The sequence below is a fragment of the Nycticebus coucang genome, chromosome 23, assembly GCF_027406575.1.
Source record: "Nycticebus coucang isolate mNycCou1 chromosome 23, mNycCou1.pri, whole genome shotgun sequence".
Lineage (NCBI taxonomy): Eukaryota > Metazoa > Chordata > Mammalia > Primates > Lorisidae > Nycticebus > Nycticebus coucang.
Genome location: NC_069802.1, coordinates 7,685,077 through 7,708,286, shown reverse-complemented (window position 1 = coordinate 7,708,286; position 23,210 = coordinate 7,685,077). Strand labels below are relative to the sequence as shown.

The 23,210-nt window shown below is 34.1% G+C and overlaps 1 protein-coding gene across 2 annotated transcripts in view; it reads right to left on the bottom strand.

The window, feature by feature from the left end:
- GABRG1 (gamma-aminobutyric acid type A receptor subunit gamma1) overlaps window positions 1-23,210 on the bottom strand; it is an 81,739-nt gene that overhangs the window by 17,805 nt on the left and 40,724 nt on the right. For both annotated transcript variants that reach the window (XM_053578110.1, XM_053578111.1), the window contains exons 4-7: window positions 8,627-8,847; window positions 7,585-7,667; window positions 3,672-3,809; window positions 3,398-3,550 (exon numbers count right to left, since the gene is read on the bottom strand). In XM_053578110.1, the coding sequence (XP_053434085.1) occupies window positions 3,398-3,550; window positions 3,672-3,809; window positions 7,585-7,667; window positions 8,627-8,847 (595 nt within the window). The remainder of the gene's footprint in view (window positions 1-3,397; window positions 3,551-3,671; window positions 3,810-7,584; window positions 7,668-8,626; window positions 8,848-23,210) is intronic.

Genomic DNA, 23,210 nt, shown 5'->3' with positions numbered 1-23,210 from the left:
TGTCATCAAAGAAAACTTAAGGTCTCTGTGTCTCTCCTCGAAAAACCTGGCCCTGTAATATCTTGCTTGGGACTCACAACAGATGTATACAAAAAGCACTTAATTTACTTATTTGTTCTTAAAGTGACTACTCAGCTTGCTGATTTTAAGTTTTCTTCCCTTCTTACATTAGCATTTTAAAGCTATAATTTCTCCTCTAAGCGGTGCTTTAGCTGCATCCCACAAATACTTATAGGTTAAGTTCTTACTAAATTCAATTTGAAATGTTTTCTAATTTCCCTTTGATTCTTATTTAATCCAAGGTTTATCTAAAAGATCATTTTTTAAAGATTTCCAAATATATAAGGCCATTAATATATTAATTTTATTAATTTTTAATTTATTGCCATTTTGACCAAAAAATACTTTAAAAATTTTTTGCCTTTTGCATTTTATTGACCTCTTGGTTAAGGTTCCATATGCACTTGAACATAGTGTCTTATGAGGGGAGGTATGATGATTTAGAAATATCAATCAGCTCAAGTAGTCGGTAATTTCAGTCAGATTCTCTGCATCTTAATTTTTTCATGTAGTTCAATGAATGAAAAAGGGATGTTATAATTTCCAATTAAAACTCAAGATCTGTCTACTTCTCCTATTACGTCTGACAGTTTTTACTTCAGTTATTTGGAAACCAAAACTACATCTAGGGTTTATTTCAGTGAATACAAGTCTTCCCTTTCCTTCAACTTCCACACTTTTTTTGGGGGGATGGGCTCATTAAATCACAATGTTCTCATAATCACACAAGATAGGTTTCCAAAGCTATTTATGGATTCTGTAATTATGTCTCATCCTTACTTAAAACATGTTCAACATTAGATCTATTGATTGAACATTGATTTTTATTATGAATGATTGCATTAAATTTTACTTTATTTAAATATTATCATATTCTTTTATAATGTAAGGAAAACTACAGCAGAACTTAGTTTTCACATATTTATTTCTTCAATATGCGGTAGTAATTATGATTACTGTGATAATCTTGAGAAGAACATAATGAATTTTCTATTAAAATGTCTGAATCCATGATAATAAGAAACTGTTTAAGGTATTAAGAAGATAGTAAGAAAACATTCTGGATATATTAATATTTTCTCTATGGCTTGCCCTGCTCAAGATACTATAACAGTCTTTCATCAGATTTGAAATAAAATCCAAAATCCTTAGAATAATTCACAAAGACTTGCAGGATCAACCCACCGGCCACTTCTCTGATCTCAACTGTGACTGGTCAGTCTGCTTTTGCCACAGTTGTCATTTTATGAACCTCAAGCATGACCTGGCAGAAGATCCCACTTGGAAACTTGTGGTTCTCCTTGTCTGGACTACTTTTTTACCAAATATCCATCAAGTTTGCCCCACATTTCCTTAGAGAGAACAGTCTCAACTTTCTAAGTCTGCAATATAAAATAGCAAACATCACACCACCCGTCTCCCCATCATTCCGTAAACATTGATCCTGCCTTCATCCCTGACTAAAATTTTGTTATGTGCTTTTTATATTTCCTCACTAAAATGTAAACACCATGAACATGAACATGTGGTAAATTATTCACTGTTAACATGGCAGCACCAAGAATGCTGCTTGATTCGTAGAAAGTATTTGATAAATGTTAAGATGTAGTGTTGAATTAACGAGCTCAGGAACCGTCCTTTGGTGAGGCGTCTCTGCTGGTCTGTATGTAAGTGGATATGTAAACACTTCATAAATCTTGACTCTTCAACATCATAATAATAAAGTATATTTTTCAAGTTAATTCTGGCTGTAACTATCTTTACAATTAATATGCTAATACTAAAAAATATGAATTCATGCCGAAAGACAATTTCACGATTGTCTTTTCTCTTCTTCACAACACTCTAACATATGACTCTATACAAACCCAGGGTGTAAATCATCCTTCAGATTTTTATTGGAAGAAATATGGGAATAATGGCAAAAATACAATGTTTAGCTTATACTCCTAGTGCCATAGAAAGATCTTAAAATACTATATACACTTTGGACCATAAAATAATTTGAAATAATAAAGGAAATACAATTGAGGTATGCATGGATTTTGCCTGCTAGCTATGTCAACAGCTCTGTTTTGATTTCCTGGGGAACACAATTTCCAGTATAGAGGATCCTCAAAGCTATGTCACTGTCAATTTTATGTGATCTGCATTTTAGTATATATGTTAAATGGAATTATTTACCAACTGTCATAGAAACCACAAGAAAACCTCTTGGTGGTTGAACAAGGCAACAATTTCAACTTTCTTTATGTATTTATTTTTTTTAAGACACAATTATCAGCAGTGTGATTCATGTGTTACACTGATTTGGGGAATGGACTGATTGATCAATAAGAATTGTGTAACAACACATGAAAGCAGTTTATCATTTTCTTTTAAAAAGTGTATAGCAATTAGACTCTTATTTTCTTACATGCTTTTTTATTGTAATAGCTATAGAAAGAGAGCAAAAGTTTATTTTATCAAGTAAGAATTACAAGTAGTAATTCCATTAATCAATGTTATCGAATGGGCAACGCTCAAATATTCAAAGAATAATTATACATTTTATATATTACAGAAGCAGGAAGCTTCTTTTTCCTTTCAACTTATTACCCTTTGCAACAGTTAAGTATTCATTAGCAGAGTATTTCTTTTTCTTTCTTTCTTTTTTTCTTTCTTTTTTTTTTTTTGAGACAGAGTCTCACCCTGGGTAGAGTGCCATGGTATCACAGCTCACAGCAACATCAAATGGGCTTAAGCCATTCTTCTGCCTCAGCCTCCCAAGTAGCTGGGACTACAGGAGCTTGCCACAATGCCCAGCTATTTTTTTTTTTTTTGTCATTGTTGTTGCAGTTGTCATTGTTGTTTTAGCTGGCCCAGACTGGGTTCAAACCCACAGCCTCAGTGTATGTGGCCTGCGCCCTTACCCACTGAGCTTATAGGTACCGCCTATTAGCAGAGTATTTCAAAGTTGTCCAAACACACACCAGTATATAAATACTAGTTATTAACGATGCAGATAAAACATAAAATCTTGATGAAAAGTGATTGAAAATATTGACCAAAATAAGATTTAAGTTATGTGTTATTTCTTAACTGTGTAACATTGGTTCCCTTAACCACCATCAGCAGAAAAAAATTAGTAGTTTTCTGAAATTTCAAGTCCATTAAAATTCTATTTCCTATGTGTTTTTCATCTGTTCCTTTCAACATGGTATCACATTAGTGTTTCTGACAACTTTTTGCCTGATTGCTTAGAGGAATCTTTCTAATATATGCAGCTATACACTTTTTTGACATACCATGTTTTTTAAAATCCTGTAATATTACAATGTGATATTACACGTCATACCCAGTGATGTTCTTGCAGGCACAGCATCTTTATTGATCCAAAAAGATACCCAAGAAAGAACCACTGTCAGGATACAAGGAATGTAGGTCTGAATGGTGAAATATCCCATTCTTCTGCTCAGGTCAAAAAAAATTGTCATGATCACATAATCCCCTGGAAGAAAAAATATGTTTTATTTTGGCTGTAAAATATATAAAAGTACAGACCCAAAACTATGTATTTTAATACCAATGTCATTTAGTATTAGTGTTATTCACTGTGTATTTCTCCTTACCAGAGATTGTGTGGGAGATTTCAGTTGAGTTCCGCAACCCTACAAATGCAAACTGATACAATCTCCAGTATTTAGGATCAGCCACTTCTACAGAGGGCTTTTTCCACTTATACTCAATTTCATTTTTAGGGTATCCGTCTAGAGAAAAAAGTAGAATAATGTTACAGAGAGTAGCAATATCCAAATCTGTTATGGTTGTAATATCAACAATATCTAAAGACAAACTCTTGAAAATTCTCCCTGCTTTATTATAAGATATGCCCAGTACAGAAAATACTGCATAAAATACCTATGTATAGTTTAAAAAAATAATAATATACTGATCAAATAATGATAAACTGTGTAATCCTTGTAAATCAAGAAATAGAACCTTGTTAGCACTCAGAAAGACCATGTATTTACCCAGGACAGGATTCTCCCTATGTCTGGAGGGGGTGTCCGTCCTGATTTCTGTGATAATGTTTCCCTTTTATATTACAGATTTTTACATGGATCTCTGAAAAATATAGCTTAGTTTGAGCTCTTTTTGAATTATGTTTGACCGTTGCCATACTTAATGCATTATTGTACATCTTTAATAATGTGATAGTCATCAATATTGTATGTAAGTTGCTTTATTTATCAATTTTACTGTTGTAGACACTTGTAATATTTCCCATTGGCTATCACATTGATTCTAGGAAACATTATTATACCTGGTACGTGCATTATAAAATATAAATATGCAAAATTTTCCCTGGGGTGTATACATAAGTATGGAATAGCTAAGTCATGCTTTACACACAATTTCAACTTCATGGAATAGTGCCAAGCATTTTCACTGGAGAATATACTAACTATTCTCTCACCGGCCAGAGTGTGCAGTTCACACGAATCCACATTCTCACTGATCGTGATATGGACAGTCTCTTCATTTTTATTGGTCCATGAAGTGTATTTTGTTTCACATTTTCATGATTGCTGATAAAATCTAGTATTTTATTTTATTTTTTTAAAAATCCAGTATTTTAAGAATAAGTTCATTAGATTCTTGGGCTTCTTTTTTAGAGAGTTGCTTGTTCACGTGGCCATTATCTTATTGGATTTTCTCTTCTTTTTTTCTGTTTTTTAAAAAATGAATTCTTGATATACTTGGAACAGTAGTCCTTTGTTAGTTATGTTGAAAATATTTTTATATATTCTGTGGTGTCTACAATGGAGGTGTATTCTTTCAAAAAGAATATTTTGCCTCCTATCAGGGAAACCCTTGAGGCTTTTTTGACCAACCAAGTAAAGAAAATGTGGGCTAAAAATCTATTTGAGTGTGGACTTGTGACTGGATGCTCTTAAGAACAGTTATTTCATCTTGGAATGCTGATCTGCTGATTTTAGAGGCAGTTTTTCATCTTTTTCTTCTTTCTCCCTCCCTCCCTTCCTTCCCTCCCTTAGTGTGTATGCACACACATGTGTCACGGGCACATCTTCATGTGACCGTGACTGTCCCCGCATTGTATCCCAGCTGTGTGCAGGTGTTACGTTGTATTTGACCTCCGTCCCACAAAGCTGCCAAAACCAAAGCTCAAAGTTCCCAGGTTTTGCCCATGACCTCAGGTCACAGTAGGCTGCAAACCTACCTTTCTGGTTTCAACTCTTCAATTAGCTTTTGGTTGCTGCTATTTGTATTTTAAGCATTTTCCATAGAAAGGCTGGCCTACCATGTTAGAGATATAGAATCTGGCCAGGTCAAGCCCGTAATCCTAGAACTCTTGGGAGCCTAAGGTGGGAGGATTTCTTAAGCTCAAGAATTTGAGACTAACATGAGCAAGAATGAGATCCCATCTCTACTAAAAATAGAAAAAAAGTAGCTGGGAGTTGTGGTGAGTGCCTGTTGTCCAATCTACGTGGGAGGCCCCAGCAGGAAGATCCTTGAGCCCAGGAGTTTGAGGTTGCTGTGAACTAGGCTGAGGCCACACCCATCTAGCTCGGGACAACAGACTGAGGCTCTGTCTCAAAAAAATAAGTAAATAAAATAAAGATGCAGAATCCATTAATCATGTTTTAAGAGGCAAAATACCGTATCATTTTGCACTGGGATCCTCTATTAGTCATGCAATGAAATAGCTGTCACCTCCGCCGACCTATTTAACAAGGCTTTCTTCTTCCCATGTCTCCATATTCTTCCTCTAGGATTCTAACCTCCTTGCTTTCTAGGACTCTAACCTCCTGTTCTTCCATTCTTTCTGTTTGTTTATGATAGAGGCAATAGAGTGCACCTATAGTGTCTAACAATATGGGCACAGATAAATGCAGTTAGATACTTAGCCAATCTGCATCTCAACATGTTGACTTTTAAAACTGGCACTGTAACAAAATCTTTCACACATATTTTTTTTGTGAAATATTAGATTCAGAAGAGTTAATTCTGGACCTATGTAGAATGTCCCCCCAAATTACCTATGATTATTATATTTTTGTCATGTACATCCAATTACCTTCATGAAGACAGATTATTAATTCCCAACAGTGATACTCAAAACAAAAGAGAGGTCACATCAGAACTTAGAATCTAGAAGAAGTTCCATAACTGCTCTATGACTTATTTGCATATCAACTATTCCCTGAGTATTCCTATTAACCAAGTCTTTGCTGCAATTTAGCTATTCTATTTATTGCAAAGTTAATCAATCAATAAGTTAAGAGATCATCAATAGAAAAGGATGTTCTAATGAGACAAAAACCATCGAGAAAAGTCAAGAAAATCACTAATAGAAGGAAAAGAGATCTAAAAATTTAGTAAGTGAAGAAATGGGGTAATCCTAATGAAAGATTATATTACCATCTATTGTCAATAGATTTTAGAATATGATCTATAGAAAAATAAAATTTCAAAAAAAATGACTAGATAATTTTTGGATGTAACCAATAACATTTTAAGTAGACATTCTATATATTTTATAGACATACTTCCATGTTATCAAGAAATACATTTTTATAAAAAATGTATGTGAGGCTACATTAGTCAATATGAAATAAAATTAACATTACTATAGAAATATTATGATCTTTTCCTTAGAAGAAAATACTAGGCTTTATATTAAAATTATTTAGCTCTCACCACTTTACTGACTCATTTTTTTAATTAAAATGAACTCATAAAAGTCTTCTTACTATTGCCATACGGTAAATACTCTTAACTTAGATAAATTTGAAAACATATTTAAAAATCCAGAATGATAAAGTTACATCTCGTTTCAGACCAATCACTGTGGTGCACACCTATAATCCTAGCATTCCGCGAAGGCCGAGGCAGGTACATTGCTTGCACTGAGGAGTTTGAGACCAGTCTGAGCAAAAGCGAGACCCTGTCTCTACTAAAAATAGAAAACACAGCTGGTGTCTTGGTGGGTGCTTACAGTCCCAGCTACTCAGGAGGCTGAAGTGAAAGGATCGCTTAAGCACAATAGTTTGAGGTTGCTGTGAGCTAAGATGCCACTATGCTCTACCCAGGGCAACAGAGTGAGACGTTGTGTGTGTGTGTATATATGTATATATCCCCTGTTTCCAGGAAAGTAAAAATGAATGTAATTTGAATCAACTTTTTATTTATGGATGTGTAAAAACATTTGAATATAAACTTATTTCCAGTATTCCTTTTTTTAATCCAAAGTAAGAAAGGGGCATTAGAATAAAACTAAAAATTGTAAGTAATGATTTAATAAAATATGTACATTCACTACACATTTATTGCCATTTCTTAGTTTAAGAGCAAAACACAGATACATTATTTGTGATTATTTTATCTCAGAGAATTTAATGTAATCCACAACCTTGAAAATTACATTTTATCTCATTTTATTTTATATTTTTTCATAAAAACGGTCACTGAGGCTAAAATTCTATAAAACTATCAATTTTTTTTTTTTTTGTCACTTACAGCTTGAAAATTCCAATGGGCAGGAGTGTTCATCCATAGGAAAATTATGAAGTTGCAGGTAACATTCTGCATTAATTGTCAATCTGTTGAGATGGAAAAATAAGTATTAAGGAGAAATAATTTTAAGCATCAAAGATTTCTCATCTTATTTGAAAACATGATCATGGCCCACAATAAAGAACTGTGAATATTAGAACACTGTAATAATTCTAAATTCTCAAAATATTAAATGATATAAACAAGGTGTTGGGTATGTTAATAAGTTTGACATAAGCTTTCCACATTGTATATCAAATTAGCGCATTGTACCCCGTACACAGTTATGATTTAACAAAAAATTAAAATTAAAAATATTAAAAGATAATATTACAATCGTGATTGAGTATGGAAATCCTCACATTTTCCTCTCAGCCAACTAAGTCTCCTGTGTATACAATTCAATGTAATGCCTGCATTTGCTTTTGCAAATTCGTACTTTGGTGTTTCACCCAATATATACAGGCTCACAAACATGCCCCCACACACCAGAATAGCAGATTCTACATGGTGATTTATTTCTTTTAATTTATTATAAACATCTTTTCATTTAGGATATCCTTAATAAGTAGATATGTTCAAGGCCATAAATTAAATAAACTTGAACCTTATACATCAACCCTCATCTAATATTCCCTTAGGGATGTTTTACCACACCATTGAAAATCCGAGCATTATAATTTTATAGCAAGATAGCTCCCAGAGGAAATCTCAGTCAATTATTTGAGGAATTCTTTAAAGAAACATAATGTTCTTGCTGTAACCGTTTCTGCTTCAAAGGAGGAAAACTAGAGTTTTTCTTGTTTGTTTTTAGTCCTTCTTTCATAATAATAACTCTGAGCTTAAAAAACATCATCAGATATTACACAATTTTAGATTTTACCACATAATAGCAACTACATATTCTTTAACTTGCAACTCTGAAAAAGAAAAATTTAGGAGCAGATCAAATATTACTATGGGGAAAATAAATTAGAGCAAGTACAAGTTTTCAGAACAGTATTACCTTAGGGTATACAGAACTCGTCCATCATTCCAAATCCGAAGCAGACGATTAGGAGTCGTGATCCAGTGAGCATCAGATTTTCTTGAGTTTCTGAAGAAAGTGTCAGGAATCCAAATTTTTCCTACCATATTGCTGTTAAGCATAAGCACTTTCATGGTACTATTGAATTTTAAACGACTGTCAAACCAGGTTTGGGCAAAAATGATATCGATGGTGTATTCCTAAGGGAAAAGAGAAATAATAATATATGTGTATTACTAGAGCTGTTATTTTAGATGTTTTCCCCAGAAGATCAAATTTTTATATTATAAAATTCAGGCTACTAAGTAGCATTTAAACTCAGTCCTTTGGAGAAAAAGTTATGATTTTATCCTTACAAGTCACGTAAAATAAAATACAATGTTTCTAATAATTATTGATGTCCTAGGTGGATTTATTCCTTTCTAATGGGGGGGGGAGTTCTTTCAAGATTTTATAATATGCAAATATATCCATTAAATATAAAAGCAAATTATCATAATGTTGAAAATTGTATTAAATTTTGCATATAGGCAAGGCTGGAGCAAAGAAGTTATACATACTAGAAAGCAGTGGCAAAGAAAACTGCGTGGTTATAATAAAGCTATTTGGAGTCGGTAATGAGCCAGTATCTGCCTTTGCATCCTAATAAAATTTCTGCCATATTGTAAACATTAAAATTTATCTGTACTGTTAATGAATAGTAAAGCAGTGCTAATCAATGCCATAAGGTAAATAGCGTGAAAAGATACACGTGTATATGCGTGTGTAACTTTAATTTTAGAAAGGATTTAAAATAGATGGAAAAACATGAGGTATTATATAAACTATTTGTAGTGGGAGAGATTGGTTGTCTACTTCTGATGTGATATTGGTAATCGCCCAATTTACCTGAAAGAAAATATTTTACGTAAGAAGTAGATGTATAATTGGGAATTTAACTCATGAATGAAAATTTGAAAAAAATGCCAGGGAGATCAGTAAGTAAACAGAATAGGAGTCAACTTACTAAGGAAGTCGTGTCAAATCCCAGTTTCCACACAGATGACTCATAATTATAATTTGCTTAACTGGGATACAGAGATGAAGTGACACAGAAACCCTATTTTGTCTATTTTTGATGAGCAATGTTGCAGTTTTGGAAAAGCACATACATATTAATTATTACTTAAAATGCAGCAAGGGCTCAGATATCATGCAATTGAGTATAAAATGCATGCTTTATAAAGGGATTAAATACATATATAAAAATTATGGATAATTTCCCTGTCACGATGTAACGTGTGATCTTCAGTAACATGTCCATATATTTAGCATCAATCGTTTCCCAGTCATGGGTTTGAGTGGATATGAAGACATGGAATCCTTGTACAAAAGTACTTGAATTGTGATGCTCTCTTTTCATAGCCTTGCTTTCCGTGCTAGAGTCACTTAAAGAGAGAGAGAAATAAAATTTTGGGTTTATAGAGCCAGTTGTGCTGTGGGATATAGGCCAAAAGTCCTTTTGCAATTAGATGAGCCACACAAATTCCACAGCTACAACTTTGCTGTGTTTGTAGTTAAAGCTGAGTCATGATGCAAAACACATCCCATAATATGTAATGAAGCATATTTATACTGCAGGTGTTTAATCATCTCGCTGAGTAATATTAATGGAGTAACCCATATGTGGGCATGCAGTCAGGAAGGCCAGGAGAGTCTCATATACAATATTGCTGGTGTACCTCCTCCTTCAACCTTGTGGAACATTCTTGAACAGTATCCCTGAAGTTATTTTTAATCCCCATTCTATCTTCCTGTTTCTCTCGCCATGTGCGTTTTCTTTGGAACCAATCATAATTTATTTAAGCACCTTCTTTACATGATACAAATGATTAATTAGCCATTAAGAGCGTAACTGCATAACTTATGCTAATGACATGGTTTCTGCAAATAGAGAGAAGGCTCATATTCATTCTAAGGTAGACAGTGGAAAAAGTATTTAGCCAGAGTTATGTCACACTTTTGTACAGAATCAAACTGCAGAAATTAATTAATATAATAGCCAGGACTATGACTTGGCAGATATCCAGAATTGGTGGAAAGAGGAATCTCGTGCCACTGGGGGGGGTTGACTTAATTGCAGTATTCACAACCAATAGAGCATTCAAGGTGGTGCTTAAGAACTAATTTGTCCAGGGATGGAATTTCATAACCAAGGGAAAATCCCGCTTAGCAGTTTGCAGGATTTTATTTAAAATATCTGATTTTGAAAGTGCTAATTGCTGTTGGAAGGGTTATAGTTTCCAAGGGGGTCAAACATTTCTAAGCAGATAATCTTGAGGAAATGTCAAAAAAGTTTTCTATTCACAAATGTTTTCTTCATCTAAGATCAAGAAGAGAAAGGTGTAAAGCATATCTTGATAACCCATCTTTCCCAAATTCTTTGTAGAGGCCAATTCTCTCAAGCCCTTTTAAATGGCTAATTTTTCATAAATACTTGTGAGATCAGAAGGTCATGAGAGTCTGTGCCATTTTATATGTAATCAAAAAATCCACTTTTGTTTACAGATTTGGATTAGTGTAATTTCCCGAAAAATCATCGAACTATGTTCTTTTACTTCACATTACTATTTGTAGGTCAGAATTATCTCCATAATAAAAGAGCAGAGAAAATCCGAAATGGGATTTCCATTCACTCAGAACAACAATACAATGGTTTCCAGCGTATTCCTTTCGAGATGAAGAACACTGCATTTAACATTGTGAACCACGTCGCATTATGGAATGTTCTGTATCTTCTTCCAAGTTAACTGACAAAACAGCATTAATAAACAGAAAAGTGAGTTATTCTGATTTCTAACTTAATCAAATCAAACTAGACTTGATGAGAGCATGCAGTGCAATTTCATTGCTACATTGTCAGCATTGTAATGATGTGGTGCATCTTACATTTTAAAGTTAGTTAATTCCATATCATTGGTTTTCTGGCAATAGGGAAAATTCACACACAACTCAAGACCTGCCTTAGCAACTAAGTTAGGTGATAATTTCATCATGAAATAGGGTTGATTTTGCTCTTTCCACACTGACATTAATCTCTCCCCAAACTGTCTAATCAGGTGGACAAAACAGAATGGAGACCAAATCATTGTTACCAATCGATCACGTAATAGAACTATAGAAACAGAGAGGAAAGGTATGAGTGTAACTAATCCAGGGCACAAATAGCTTTAGTAGTAAATGGTGGCAGGTATTTGCTCCATTTTTGCTTAATTATTGTAAAAACATCAGCCTCTTGATACTACCACTACGAAGTAAAAACTTTAGTGTTATTCTATTTTCCAAATGGAAAAACAAATGCCAGCTGTTTGAATCATTGAAGTCATCCAGAAATACATTGAGAGAGCTTCAAAAAATAGGCATGAATCCTACATTCAGCTACTAACTCTTTGTGCCCTATTTATACGTTAACGATGTAGATTGCCAAAAGGAACATAATATTGTTTGAATTCATCAATTAACTTTTTCAGCAAATATTTTTTCAGTGTTCTAGTTATTTTTTTTTTCAAATTATGGGGTTATACAAAGATGAAAGTGGAGCCTTCTTGGTATGAATAAACAACATTAAAATTGGACATTAATAAAACTTAGGAGATGTATAGGTAAAATGGAATAAAAAGCAGTACATTGTCTTCAGCTAGGGAAAATTAAAAGTGGCTTCATGACAAATATTTAACCTGAAATTTGAAGGATTTCAATTAATAATTTATGGATAATATATGTATAAAAATTACCCATAATTTTTATATATGTATATATTTAATCCCTTCATAAAGCATACATTTTACATTTCAGGCATTTAACCTGAAATTTGAAGGATTTGTGAACAGTCAGGTACATTGTGGAGTCAATTCATAAATGTTTGGGAGGGGAGAAACAGGCATGAAAATGTAGGGAACAATGGGAAAATAAAAGAATGCAACCCATGTAGAATGAAAAAATGCTATATTTTCTGAATGTCAGGGAATGGCATTTTTCAAATACATAGGATATTCTACATTTGGAAGAGTTTTGGGCAACTATTGTCTAAAATTTAAAAATTGTCCAATAATTTACCCTGGAATGTAGCCACAATTCTGAATCCATGCAATGTCTGAATCATGCCGAGTCAGACATTTCCTACTAGATATAAAAACTATATAAAATTTCAAAGAGCAAAACTTTCAATTTAGTATAATCACAGAACCCTGAAGCCCTGCAAAGGAACACAAAAATGAACTCCTGGTCCTCAAGAAGTTATAAGATATAGAGGGGACATAGTCAGCCTGCAGAGATCTGGAATGAGAATTGCCCTCAGGAGTTTGTATAGTTAAGACTCTTCTTAGAAACATAGTCCATCAGACAGATGGTGCTGGATGGATGGATAGATAGATAGATAGATAGAAAGAATAAATAGATTTGTTTTACAAAACTGGTCCATGAGATATTGTGGGAGCTGGCAAGTTCAAAGTCTATAGAATAGGCTGGTAACTGGAGAACTGGACAAGAGGTCGGGTTTCAGTCTTGGTCCAAAGGAGGTCTAGAGGTCCTTCTTCCTTAAGAGACTCCCAGCCTTTCTCTTGAACTTTGATCTGATTGGAGAGGCTCGCTCATATTAGAGAAGGTCATCTGTTTTACTCAAAATCTACTTTCAAATGTTAATCCCATTTAAATAATGCCCTCACAGCAACATCTAGACTGATGTTTGGCCAAATACCATTGTGTACCTCACAGCAATGTTTTGACCAATGACACACTGAACATGTGGTGGTCCCGTCTGACTATAATGATGCTGAAAAATTCCCATCCCCTAGTCATGTCGTTGTCGTGGTGTAAAGCATCACTCACTTGTTTGTGGTTATGCTGCTGTAAACCTACTGTGTTGCCAGTCATATAAAAATATAGCATATAAAATTATGTATAATACCTAGTATCTGTTGATACTACATGACTATTTTCTTGCTTTTTGCATTTACCATACTATCCCCTACAGACTGTACTCCTTTGACTTATTAAAGTCAATTGTAAAACAGCCTCAGGCAGGTCCTTTAGCAGGTGCTCCAGAAAAAGACATTGTTATCCCAGGAGATGGCAGCTCCTGTGCCACGTCATTGCTCCTGCAGACCCTCAGTGGGACACGGCGTGGAGGTGGGAAAGAGTGAGATTGATGATGACTCTTGTCCTGTGTAGACAGAGGCTGATATGTGCATTTGGGTCTTAGCTTTTAACTAATAGGTGTAAAAAGTAAAAGAAAAAAATAAATTTATAAAGACAACAAAAGCTCACAGAATAAGAATCAAAAGAAAATATTTTTATACACCTGTACAGTGTGTTTACATTTTAAGCTACCTGTTATTAAAAAAGAGTTTATAAGCTTTTGAAAATTAGAAAGATCATAAAGTAAAAAATGTACAGTAAGCTAAGGTCAATTGATGAAAGTAAATTTATCAATTTTGCATAACCTAAGTGTTCATTGTTTACGAAATTTACAGTAGTGTATTGTAAAGTCCTAGGCCTTCACGTTCATTCACTTGCTCAACTCACTCAGCGCTACTTCTAATCCTTCAAGATTCATTCATAATAAGTTCACTATGTAGGTGTATCGTTTTTAACCATTACACTGTATCTACTATAACTTTTCTATGTCTAGACATACAAATGCCATTATGGTACAATTGCCTTTAGCATTCAGTAAAATGTACAGGTTTGAAGCCTAGACCAATAGGCTGTACCATGCAGACTAGGCATGAACTTAACTGTTAACACCTACATTAGTGTAAGTACATTCTGTGAAGTTTGTACATGACAAAAATCACTCATGTCATGATGGGAAAGAAGTTGTAATTATTTTTCATTTTCTACATATATTTCTTTGAATGTTCTTGAAACAAGGTATTGCTATTACAATTTTATTTATTTATTCATTTATTTATTTATTTATTTATTTTTGAGACAGAGTGCTGTGGTGTCACAGCTCACAGCAACCTCCAACTCTTAGGGTTAAGCGATTAAGCGATTCTCTTGCCTCAGCCTCCCAAGTAGCTGGGACTACAGGCGCCCGCCACAATGCCCAGCTATTTTTGTTGTTGTTGTTGCAGTTGCCACTGTTGTTTAGCTGGCCTGGGCCAGGTTCAAACCTGCCAGCCTCGGTGTATATGGATGAGGCTGTAACCACTGTGCTATGGAGCAATTTTAAAAACACAATAAAGACGATTTATTTCCCTCTAAAAAAAGCAAAATCACCTATGGACACATTTCTCCCCATCTGTAAGTGAATCACCACTCTATTTAAGTCCCACAGCCTAGACAAGTTGACACATGAAATTAGCCATCACAAAGCTTTAACAGTAGGAACAGATGCACCAGGGTTCAGACAGATGTATCAAAAATTATCCATGTGTTTATTTCCTCAGTGAAGTTTTCTCTATGTCTTTCAATGGACTGTACGTAATATAATAAAAATCCACTAGCTGTAGGTTCTACCTTTTGCTTCTCTGCACTCCAGGCTTCATAAGAATAGGCATGAAATCTAAGGAGTGATCTATACTGAAGACAGAAGAATTATTCAGTGAAGTTCCAAGAAAATAAAGAGTAAAACACCATCAGGATACTAGTTCTCAATATGTAATGAGCAGCCCAACTAAGTAAAATATGTGTGCTCGCCTTATCTTTTGAACCTATTTAACAACTACCACATCTCTGCCAAATTCAACATTGACTTGAAAGAGGACCATTCTTAGTAATAATGCTAATATTTGACAGATTTTGGATATAATTAAGATAATTTGATTTTTATTTAAAATAAAACAATCAGGCAAAACAGTAATGCATATCATGGAATTAGTTGATGTCAAGAGTTTTTATATACTCATGAAATAATTTTATAAATAATTATAGAAAAACATAAGAAGTCTACTCTGAGCTCACTATTTATACTAAATCAGAACTTGATATAGGCCTATTCAACATTTCCACTTGATTCTGGCTAAGTCTTGGAAGGTGACGTGCTTCCAAATATTGGTCAATTTCCTTCAGATTTTCATATTTCTGATAATAAAGTTTTTTATAATACTCATTAAGGATTTTTTGAATTTCTGAGGAGTCTGTTGTTATTTTGTCTTTGTCTTTTCTGATTGATGAAATTAGAGATTTTACTCTGTTTTTCCTGGTTAGGTTAGCTAAAGGTTTATCTATTTTATTGACCTTTTCAAAAAACCAACTTTTGGATATATTGATCTGTTGTATAATTCTTTTGTTTTCAATTTCATTTAATTCTGCTCTACTTTTGGTTATTTCTTTTCTTCTACTGGGTTTGGGGTTGGAATGTTCTTCCTTTTCAAGTTGCTTGAGATGTCCCATTAAGTTGTTAACTTCCTCTCTTTCCATTCTCTTGAGGAAGGCTTGTGCTATAAATTTCCCTCTTAGAACTGCCTTTGCGGTGTCCCAGAGGTTCTGATAATTCATGTCTTCATTGTTGTTTTGTTCCAAAAATTTGGCAATTTCCTTCTTAATCTCATCTATGACCCAGCTATCATTCAGCATAAGGTTATTTAACTTCCATGTTTTTGTATGAGTATGCAGATTCCTGTTGTTACTGAGTTACTGTTGTTACCGAGAAGATGCAAGGAATAATTTCTATTCCTTTAAATTTACTGAGGTTAGATTTGTGACCTAAGATGTGATCGATTTTGGAGTATGTTCCGTGGGCTGATGAGAAGTATGTGTATTCAGTTTTGTTAGGATGAAATGTTCTGTAGATGTCTGCTAAATCCAAATGTTGGATGGTTAGGTTTAAATCTAAAATTTCTTTCCTCAGCTTCTTCTTGGAGGATCTATCCAACACTGCCAAAGGAGTGTTGAAATCTCCAACTATTATGGAGCTGGAGGAAATCAAGTTGCTCATGTCTGTTAGAGTTTCTCTTATAAATTGAGGCACATTCTGGTTGGGTGCAGAAATATTAGTAATTGAAATATCATCATATTGAGTATTACCCTTAAGAAATATGAAGTGACCATACTGAATCAGAAATGTTTTCATAAATTCAATGCAAATGTACATCTGGTAATTTTAATCCCAGAAAACTAAACGTGATTCCCTTCAGACCAGTCCCTTTGCCTTGTAGATGCCATCTATTTGCTTTTGCCCAATGACGATTCTTCTTTTTCAAGCTCTGTCTTCTTATCCTCTCTTGATTTCCTCCATTCTGATTTAGATACAAGGAAGTATTAGACAGTATGTAAAAAATTCTGACTGAAATTTCATCCTTTTTTCCTGCACACACAGGTCATCCATATCACGTATAAAACTGTAAACTAAGAGATGAAATTTATATTTTTATAATCACTAATTTTGGTAACTTATTTTATACCTACCTTTCATCATTTAAAAAAAACTTTTAATGGCATTTGTGTTCTTGTTCTCACCGTAGGATATTTAAATGAATGAGAAAGTATATAGTCTACATAAAACCCACTTCCTAAGTATGAAAAACAGTATGACAGAAGATAGACCCTTGACCCCTTTCTCCGTGGATGGTCTGTTCCAAGACCCCAGTCAATGCCTGAAACTGCAGGTAGTATTGAACCCTGTAGGTTTTTTTTTAAATATATATATACACACACACTCATGATAAAATTGAATTTATAAGTTAGGAACAGTAAGAAAGTAACAATAAAAATAATAAAGTAGAACAATTGTAACAATGAACTGTAATAAAGGTTAAGTGAATGTGGTCTTCTCCTCTCATTTTTTTAAAATATCTTAAAATAAGATATTTTAAGACATGGTTGACCATGAGTAACTGAACCCTCAGAGAGCAGAATTGTACAAAGAAGGACCACTGTTTACATACACTCAGATTATCTCTGTCTCTAGAGTTTATCACCAATTAAAGCATGGTAAAGAATTCTGTGAGATTGAATAGTCAGTGTTTAGGTGAGGCCTCTGTGTCCAAGAGAAGTAACATTGCCAATAGCAAAACATGTTTCCTGTCCACACAAGAATCATTTGTTCAGTGCTAGATAAATAAATAAATTGCCTTATGATATGGTGGGAAAAGTGCTTCTGCACCTTTGATGGTGCTGCTTTAAAAATAATTGTTATTTGAATTAGGCTGTCTATTAAGAAAGAGAGGACACTGTATTTGGAAATTATTTGTTAGAAAAAGTCAGCAGGGCTCATGTTTTAACTTATATATATTACTACATAGAATCAACATTATCAAAATTTCTATTCTATCGAAAGCAATCTACAGATTCAATGCAATCCCCATTAAATACCAACATTGCTGAAGAACTCGAGAAAATAGTACTTCATTTTGTATGGAACCAGAAAAACCCATATAGCTGAGGCTATTCTTAGTAATAAAAACAAAGTCAGAGGCATCACCCTACCAGAATTCAGGCTATATTATACATCCACAGTAATCAGAACAGCACGGTATTGGCACAAAAACAGAGACCTGGACATATGGAACAGAATAGAAAACGAAGAGATGAAACCAGTCGCTACCTGCCTTCTGATCTTTGATAAAACAAACAAAAGCACACAGTGGGGAAAATAATCCATATTCAAATGCTTCTGGGAGAACCACGTAAAAGACTGAAACTCGGCCCTCGCATTTCACGCCTTACAAAAACTGACTCAAGATGGATAAAAGACTTAAATCTAAGACATGAAATGATAAAAGTCTTAGAAGAAAGAGTGGACTCTTTCATCCACTTTCATTTATTCAGTTAAATATCCTACAGTGATAAAATCTGGGGAAAGATTTTATGACAAAGACTTCAGCAGCCATCACAACAACAAAAATTAACAAATGGGACTTAATGAAGCTGAAAAGCTTCTGCACATCTAAGGACACACAAGTAAAGCAAAATTTATCCATTCCCAGATAAAGGAATCATTTATCCATTCCCAGGAAAAGATATTTGCAGGGTATCAATCTGACAAAGGGTTGATAAATAGAATCTATAGAGAACTCAAATTAAACAACAAAAAAGAGAGTAACAATCCCAAGTACCTCTGGGCAAGAGATATGAACAGAACCTTCTCTGAGATTAATGGCTAACAAACATGAAAAAAATGCTCATCATCCCTAATCATCAGAGAAACGCAGATCAAAACCACTGAGAATAGCCCGTATCACGAAGTCTCAAAGCTGCAGATCCTGGTGTGGATGTGGAGAGAAGCGGACACTTGTACACTGCTGGTGGGACTGCAAACTAATACAACTTTTTTGTAAGGAATTATGGAGAACTCTCAAACTAGGCCTCCCATTTGATCCTGCATTCCCATTACTGGGCATCTATCCAGAAGAAAAAATATCCTTTTACCCTAATGACACTTGCACTAGATTGTTCATTGCAGCTCAGTTTACAACAACCACAAATGTAGAAACAACCTAAATGCCCACCAGCACAGGATTAATAAGCTGTGGTACATGTACACCATGGAATACTCTTCAGCCATTAAAAATGATGGAGACTTTACATCCTTTGTATTAACCTGGATGGAGTTGGAACACATTCTTCTTAGTAAAGCAGGACAAGAATGGAGAAGCAGGAATCCAATGTACTCAATTCTAATACGAAGGCAGTAGTGAGTTAATACATAGGGTGGGGTAGGGGAATGATGTAGGGGAGAGGGGAGGAGAAAGGAGATTTGGGGTCATGGCGTGTGGCACACCTCTTGGGGGCAGGATACAATTGAGACTTTACCTAACAACCACAATCAGTGTAACCTAACTCTTTGTACCCTCAATGAATCCCAAATGATAAAAAAAAAAATAATAAAAAATGAGGCCTCATAGGGTATGTCTGAATCAACAATAACAATTGAAATAAAACAGTGTGTTGGAGCAGGTGGATGAGAGGAAGGCTAAAACCAAATTTTAATTTCATATATGAAAATCATGGCTGATTTTGTTAGAAATCTCCTCCTCAATCCTGACCTGAGGCCAGAATTACCATCAGTATAATCCATTCTACATTATTTTATATCTGTAAGGACTTTAAATTGTAGATTTAAGATTCTCTTCTTTGAGGCATCTTATTAGAAAATATTTCAAAATAGACCAAGATCTATCAGAAGTTCCAGGTGTGTATGTACCCATATCATGAAGAAACAATTATGACTGGCTAAAAGGACTTAATAATATATTATTTTTAATCACAGCAAAGTGTAAACCTTCTAAATGTTAAATAATGCATTGGGAAATATGTTATGTACAAATATAACTCTTAATATTATTCAACATATAATAATCTTTTGAAGTAATTAAGTAAAAATTACTTAACATGTAAAAAGATACGTTATTAAACAGCATGTATAGTGTTACAGTATTTGGTAAAATTATGTACATAAAATTATGGTAATAACAATGGTGATCATTAAATATGTTAGAAAATTTTGCCTTTTTTTTTTTACTTAAATTGAATTTCTCATTTTCCAATATTGAATATGTGAGTCTTTTAAGATAAGGAAAAAAACCTATTTTAATGAAACAATAATTTAGAAAAAAATACCATTACGATTACCTTTTACAATTTAAAATATGTATAGATACACACAGTGCATTATTCCTGGACTGTTCCCCTTCTGTTATGGCCTAATTTATATTTTTGTAGCCATCTTCCCCACTAGGATTTATGCTTCTCTCAAGAAAGAAGCTGTATCTTTTATAATTTATATTTTCCAACAATGAACCAACTGTCACTGTATAGGTGGTAAGTAAATAGAAGACAAAAAAGACTATGAAATAAAAATAAAAATATGTCTGTTTAAATCAAGAAATAAAATTAAAAATAGAGAAACTAGCCAGTGTGATGGTGCATGCCTGTGTACAGGCTACTTGGGAGCCTTAGGTAGCTCAAACCCAACAGTTAGAGGTTGCTGTGAACTATGACACCATGGCACTCTATCCAGGGCAACAGAGTTAGACTCTGTCTCAAAAAAAAAAAAAAAAAGAGAGAAAGAAAGGAAATAGAAAAACATCACACCTGTAATCCTAGCACTCTGGGAGGCCAAAGCAGGTGGATTGCCCTAAGCTCAGAGGTTCAAAACCAGCCTGAGCCAGAGTGAGACCCTGTCTCTACCAAAAAAACAAAAACCCAGGTGTTGTGGCAGGTGCCTGTAGTCCCAGCTACTTGGGAGGCTGAGGCAAGAGAATTGCTTAAGCCCAAGAGTTGGAGGTTGCTGTGAACTATGATGCCACAGCACTCTACCGAGGGGTACAAAGTGAGACTCTGTCTCAATAAAAAAATAAATAAATACATTTTAAAAATAAAATAAAATAAAAACCCTTCAAACTAAGACAATTGAAAGCCAACTGGAAGCAAAATTCAAAAAAGAAATAAAAAAGAAAGGAAAAAAAAGAAAAAAAAGGAAATAATTCTTATTCAGGTCTATTATTTAATTTTATGTCTACTAATGTTTAATCAAAAAGTAATTAAATTTTATATTGTTTTACAATAAGATCTGAGAAGTAAATTTTATACTACATAGTGACAAAAAGTTAACATAATATGCAGAAATAAAAAAATTAAAACCATGATAACAATCTTTAAGATAATGTACACACCAAGAAACTAAAATCAGTTATTTTAAATGCAAATTCATTTCCTCAAGTGCTACAAATAATTGTATCCAGGAAGACTAGAATCCTTCTCTTCCCCTCCAGGAGCACATGCAGGTCAGTTTCTTTGGTAAGAAAAATGTATCTTGTTGCCAATCCTTTGTTGTTTCATAATTCCTCAAGTTAATATACTTGGCACACAGTAACCATTTCCCGTTAATATAGTAACAGTAGAAACAAGGGATTCTTTGCTATGTAGAGGTGACATCTAAGGCATTACGTCCAGAAGCTGTGGGAACATAGAGGCGGTGAGGGAGAGATGAACCTGGGAAGGTCAGAACCAATTTCAGGGGCTGTGCTGGAGAAACGTGTTCCTCGCAATGGAAGAACAACATGAAAAACACTTCTCTAAGGGCCCCAGTTTTCTCCACGTTTTCAGAATGCCCAAATACAAATCAGATGTCTGCAGAGTTTATTACCAAACTAAGTCTGATACCAGAAAGTACTAAAGACCGAAAGTCAGTTCTCATCAGTGTCAAGCAGCCTGTGGAACCACATCTCTTCCCCACTCTCCACATAAAGGTTTGATAAGCGGGCATTTCATTCAAATGAGAGAGAAAAAAGTTATTCCGCAGAAAAATCCTTTGTTTACATTTAATAATAAATAATGCTTACAACTTTTGTAGCTCCGTGTATACTATTGTTTAAAAAGACTTTTATTTTAACTTTTTGTAAGGAGAAAACTTATTTTCTTTTTCTGTAATTTAAGGTTTTCCAAAAATTGTCATTTTGGTAGATATTTCTACAGGCCAGAAGGAAAACACATGGTCATGTGCTGAATCTATTTACTTCTGTTCCTGTGCTGCTTGCCCTGGTGTCCTGTTCAGCAGGTGTTTTGAAGTATTAGCACCGCTGGTTTCCTGGATACTTTTTAAATTGGCCTCTTCCTAGTGGGTGCCTTACTCCTCTGTCCTGTCTCTATTACCAAGACCAAATCCTAATTTTCAAGCTGGAAAATCTATCCAGCTTCAGTATGATATTCTAACCTTATATGATATAACCCTCTTGCAATTGGAATGATAAAAATGAAGCTCTGCAAATACAGACTGGGACCTCACTCCTGAGCAGTTTTTATAAGTTGTTTCTGGTCCCTTACTTTCAAATCTTCATATTCTCAATCTCTTAATAGTGAAAGGGTGTAAGTCCCTGCAGGTAAACCAAGCTATACCTGAAACTTTTAATTATAACTACTTTTGTACTTACTAATCCTGTGCTGTGGCCTCCCACTAAGTCCCTATAATATCATCTTGAATATCCTGGGGGGTCTCACTGGTCTTGACTTGGATTTGAAGAATTTCTGTAACGTTTGAACACTGTATTTGTTAGTCAGAGAGTAGCTGCTATCGTGAGGTATTTTCTCGAAAGAGCAAAAACATAATCTCACCCAAATCTGAAAAGTTGAGGTAAAAAAAATTTAAGTCCAATGAGCTCTATTACTATTTTCTCACCTTCACGTCTGATTGCACAGTTTTGTTCTGCATATACTTAAGGTGGTTCTAATCAGAGCATGCATAAAATTCAGCAGCCTCTCTCCAGGTTATTCTATTTTTTTCCAGTCTTCATTAGTGCCTCTATTATTCATTTTGACTATAAGTTATCAAAATAAAAGCTACAATCCATATATTCATTGATTCATTCACTCATTTAATGTGAAATTATTGAATACATTACTCTTGATAGAAACATTAGGTTAAAACTGTTCATTGAACCCTGTTTTTTAAAAAAGTAAAATGAAACCAGATTCCATTGTAGAATGATGCCATTTCAGGTGTTATCAGTTATCCAAAGTTATCTTATGTATTTGGTCTTAAAAAGAAACAAACATTTTGAAACATTCAGTAGCAAAACAAATTTTGCCTAACTTAAAAAAATTAAGAAGTTAAACTAATACATTAAATTTGTTACTTGCC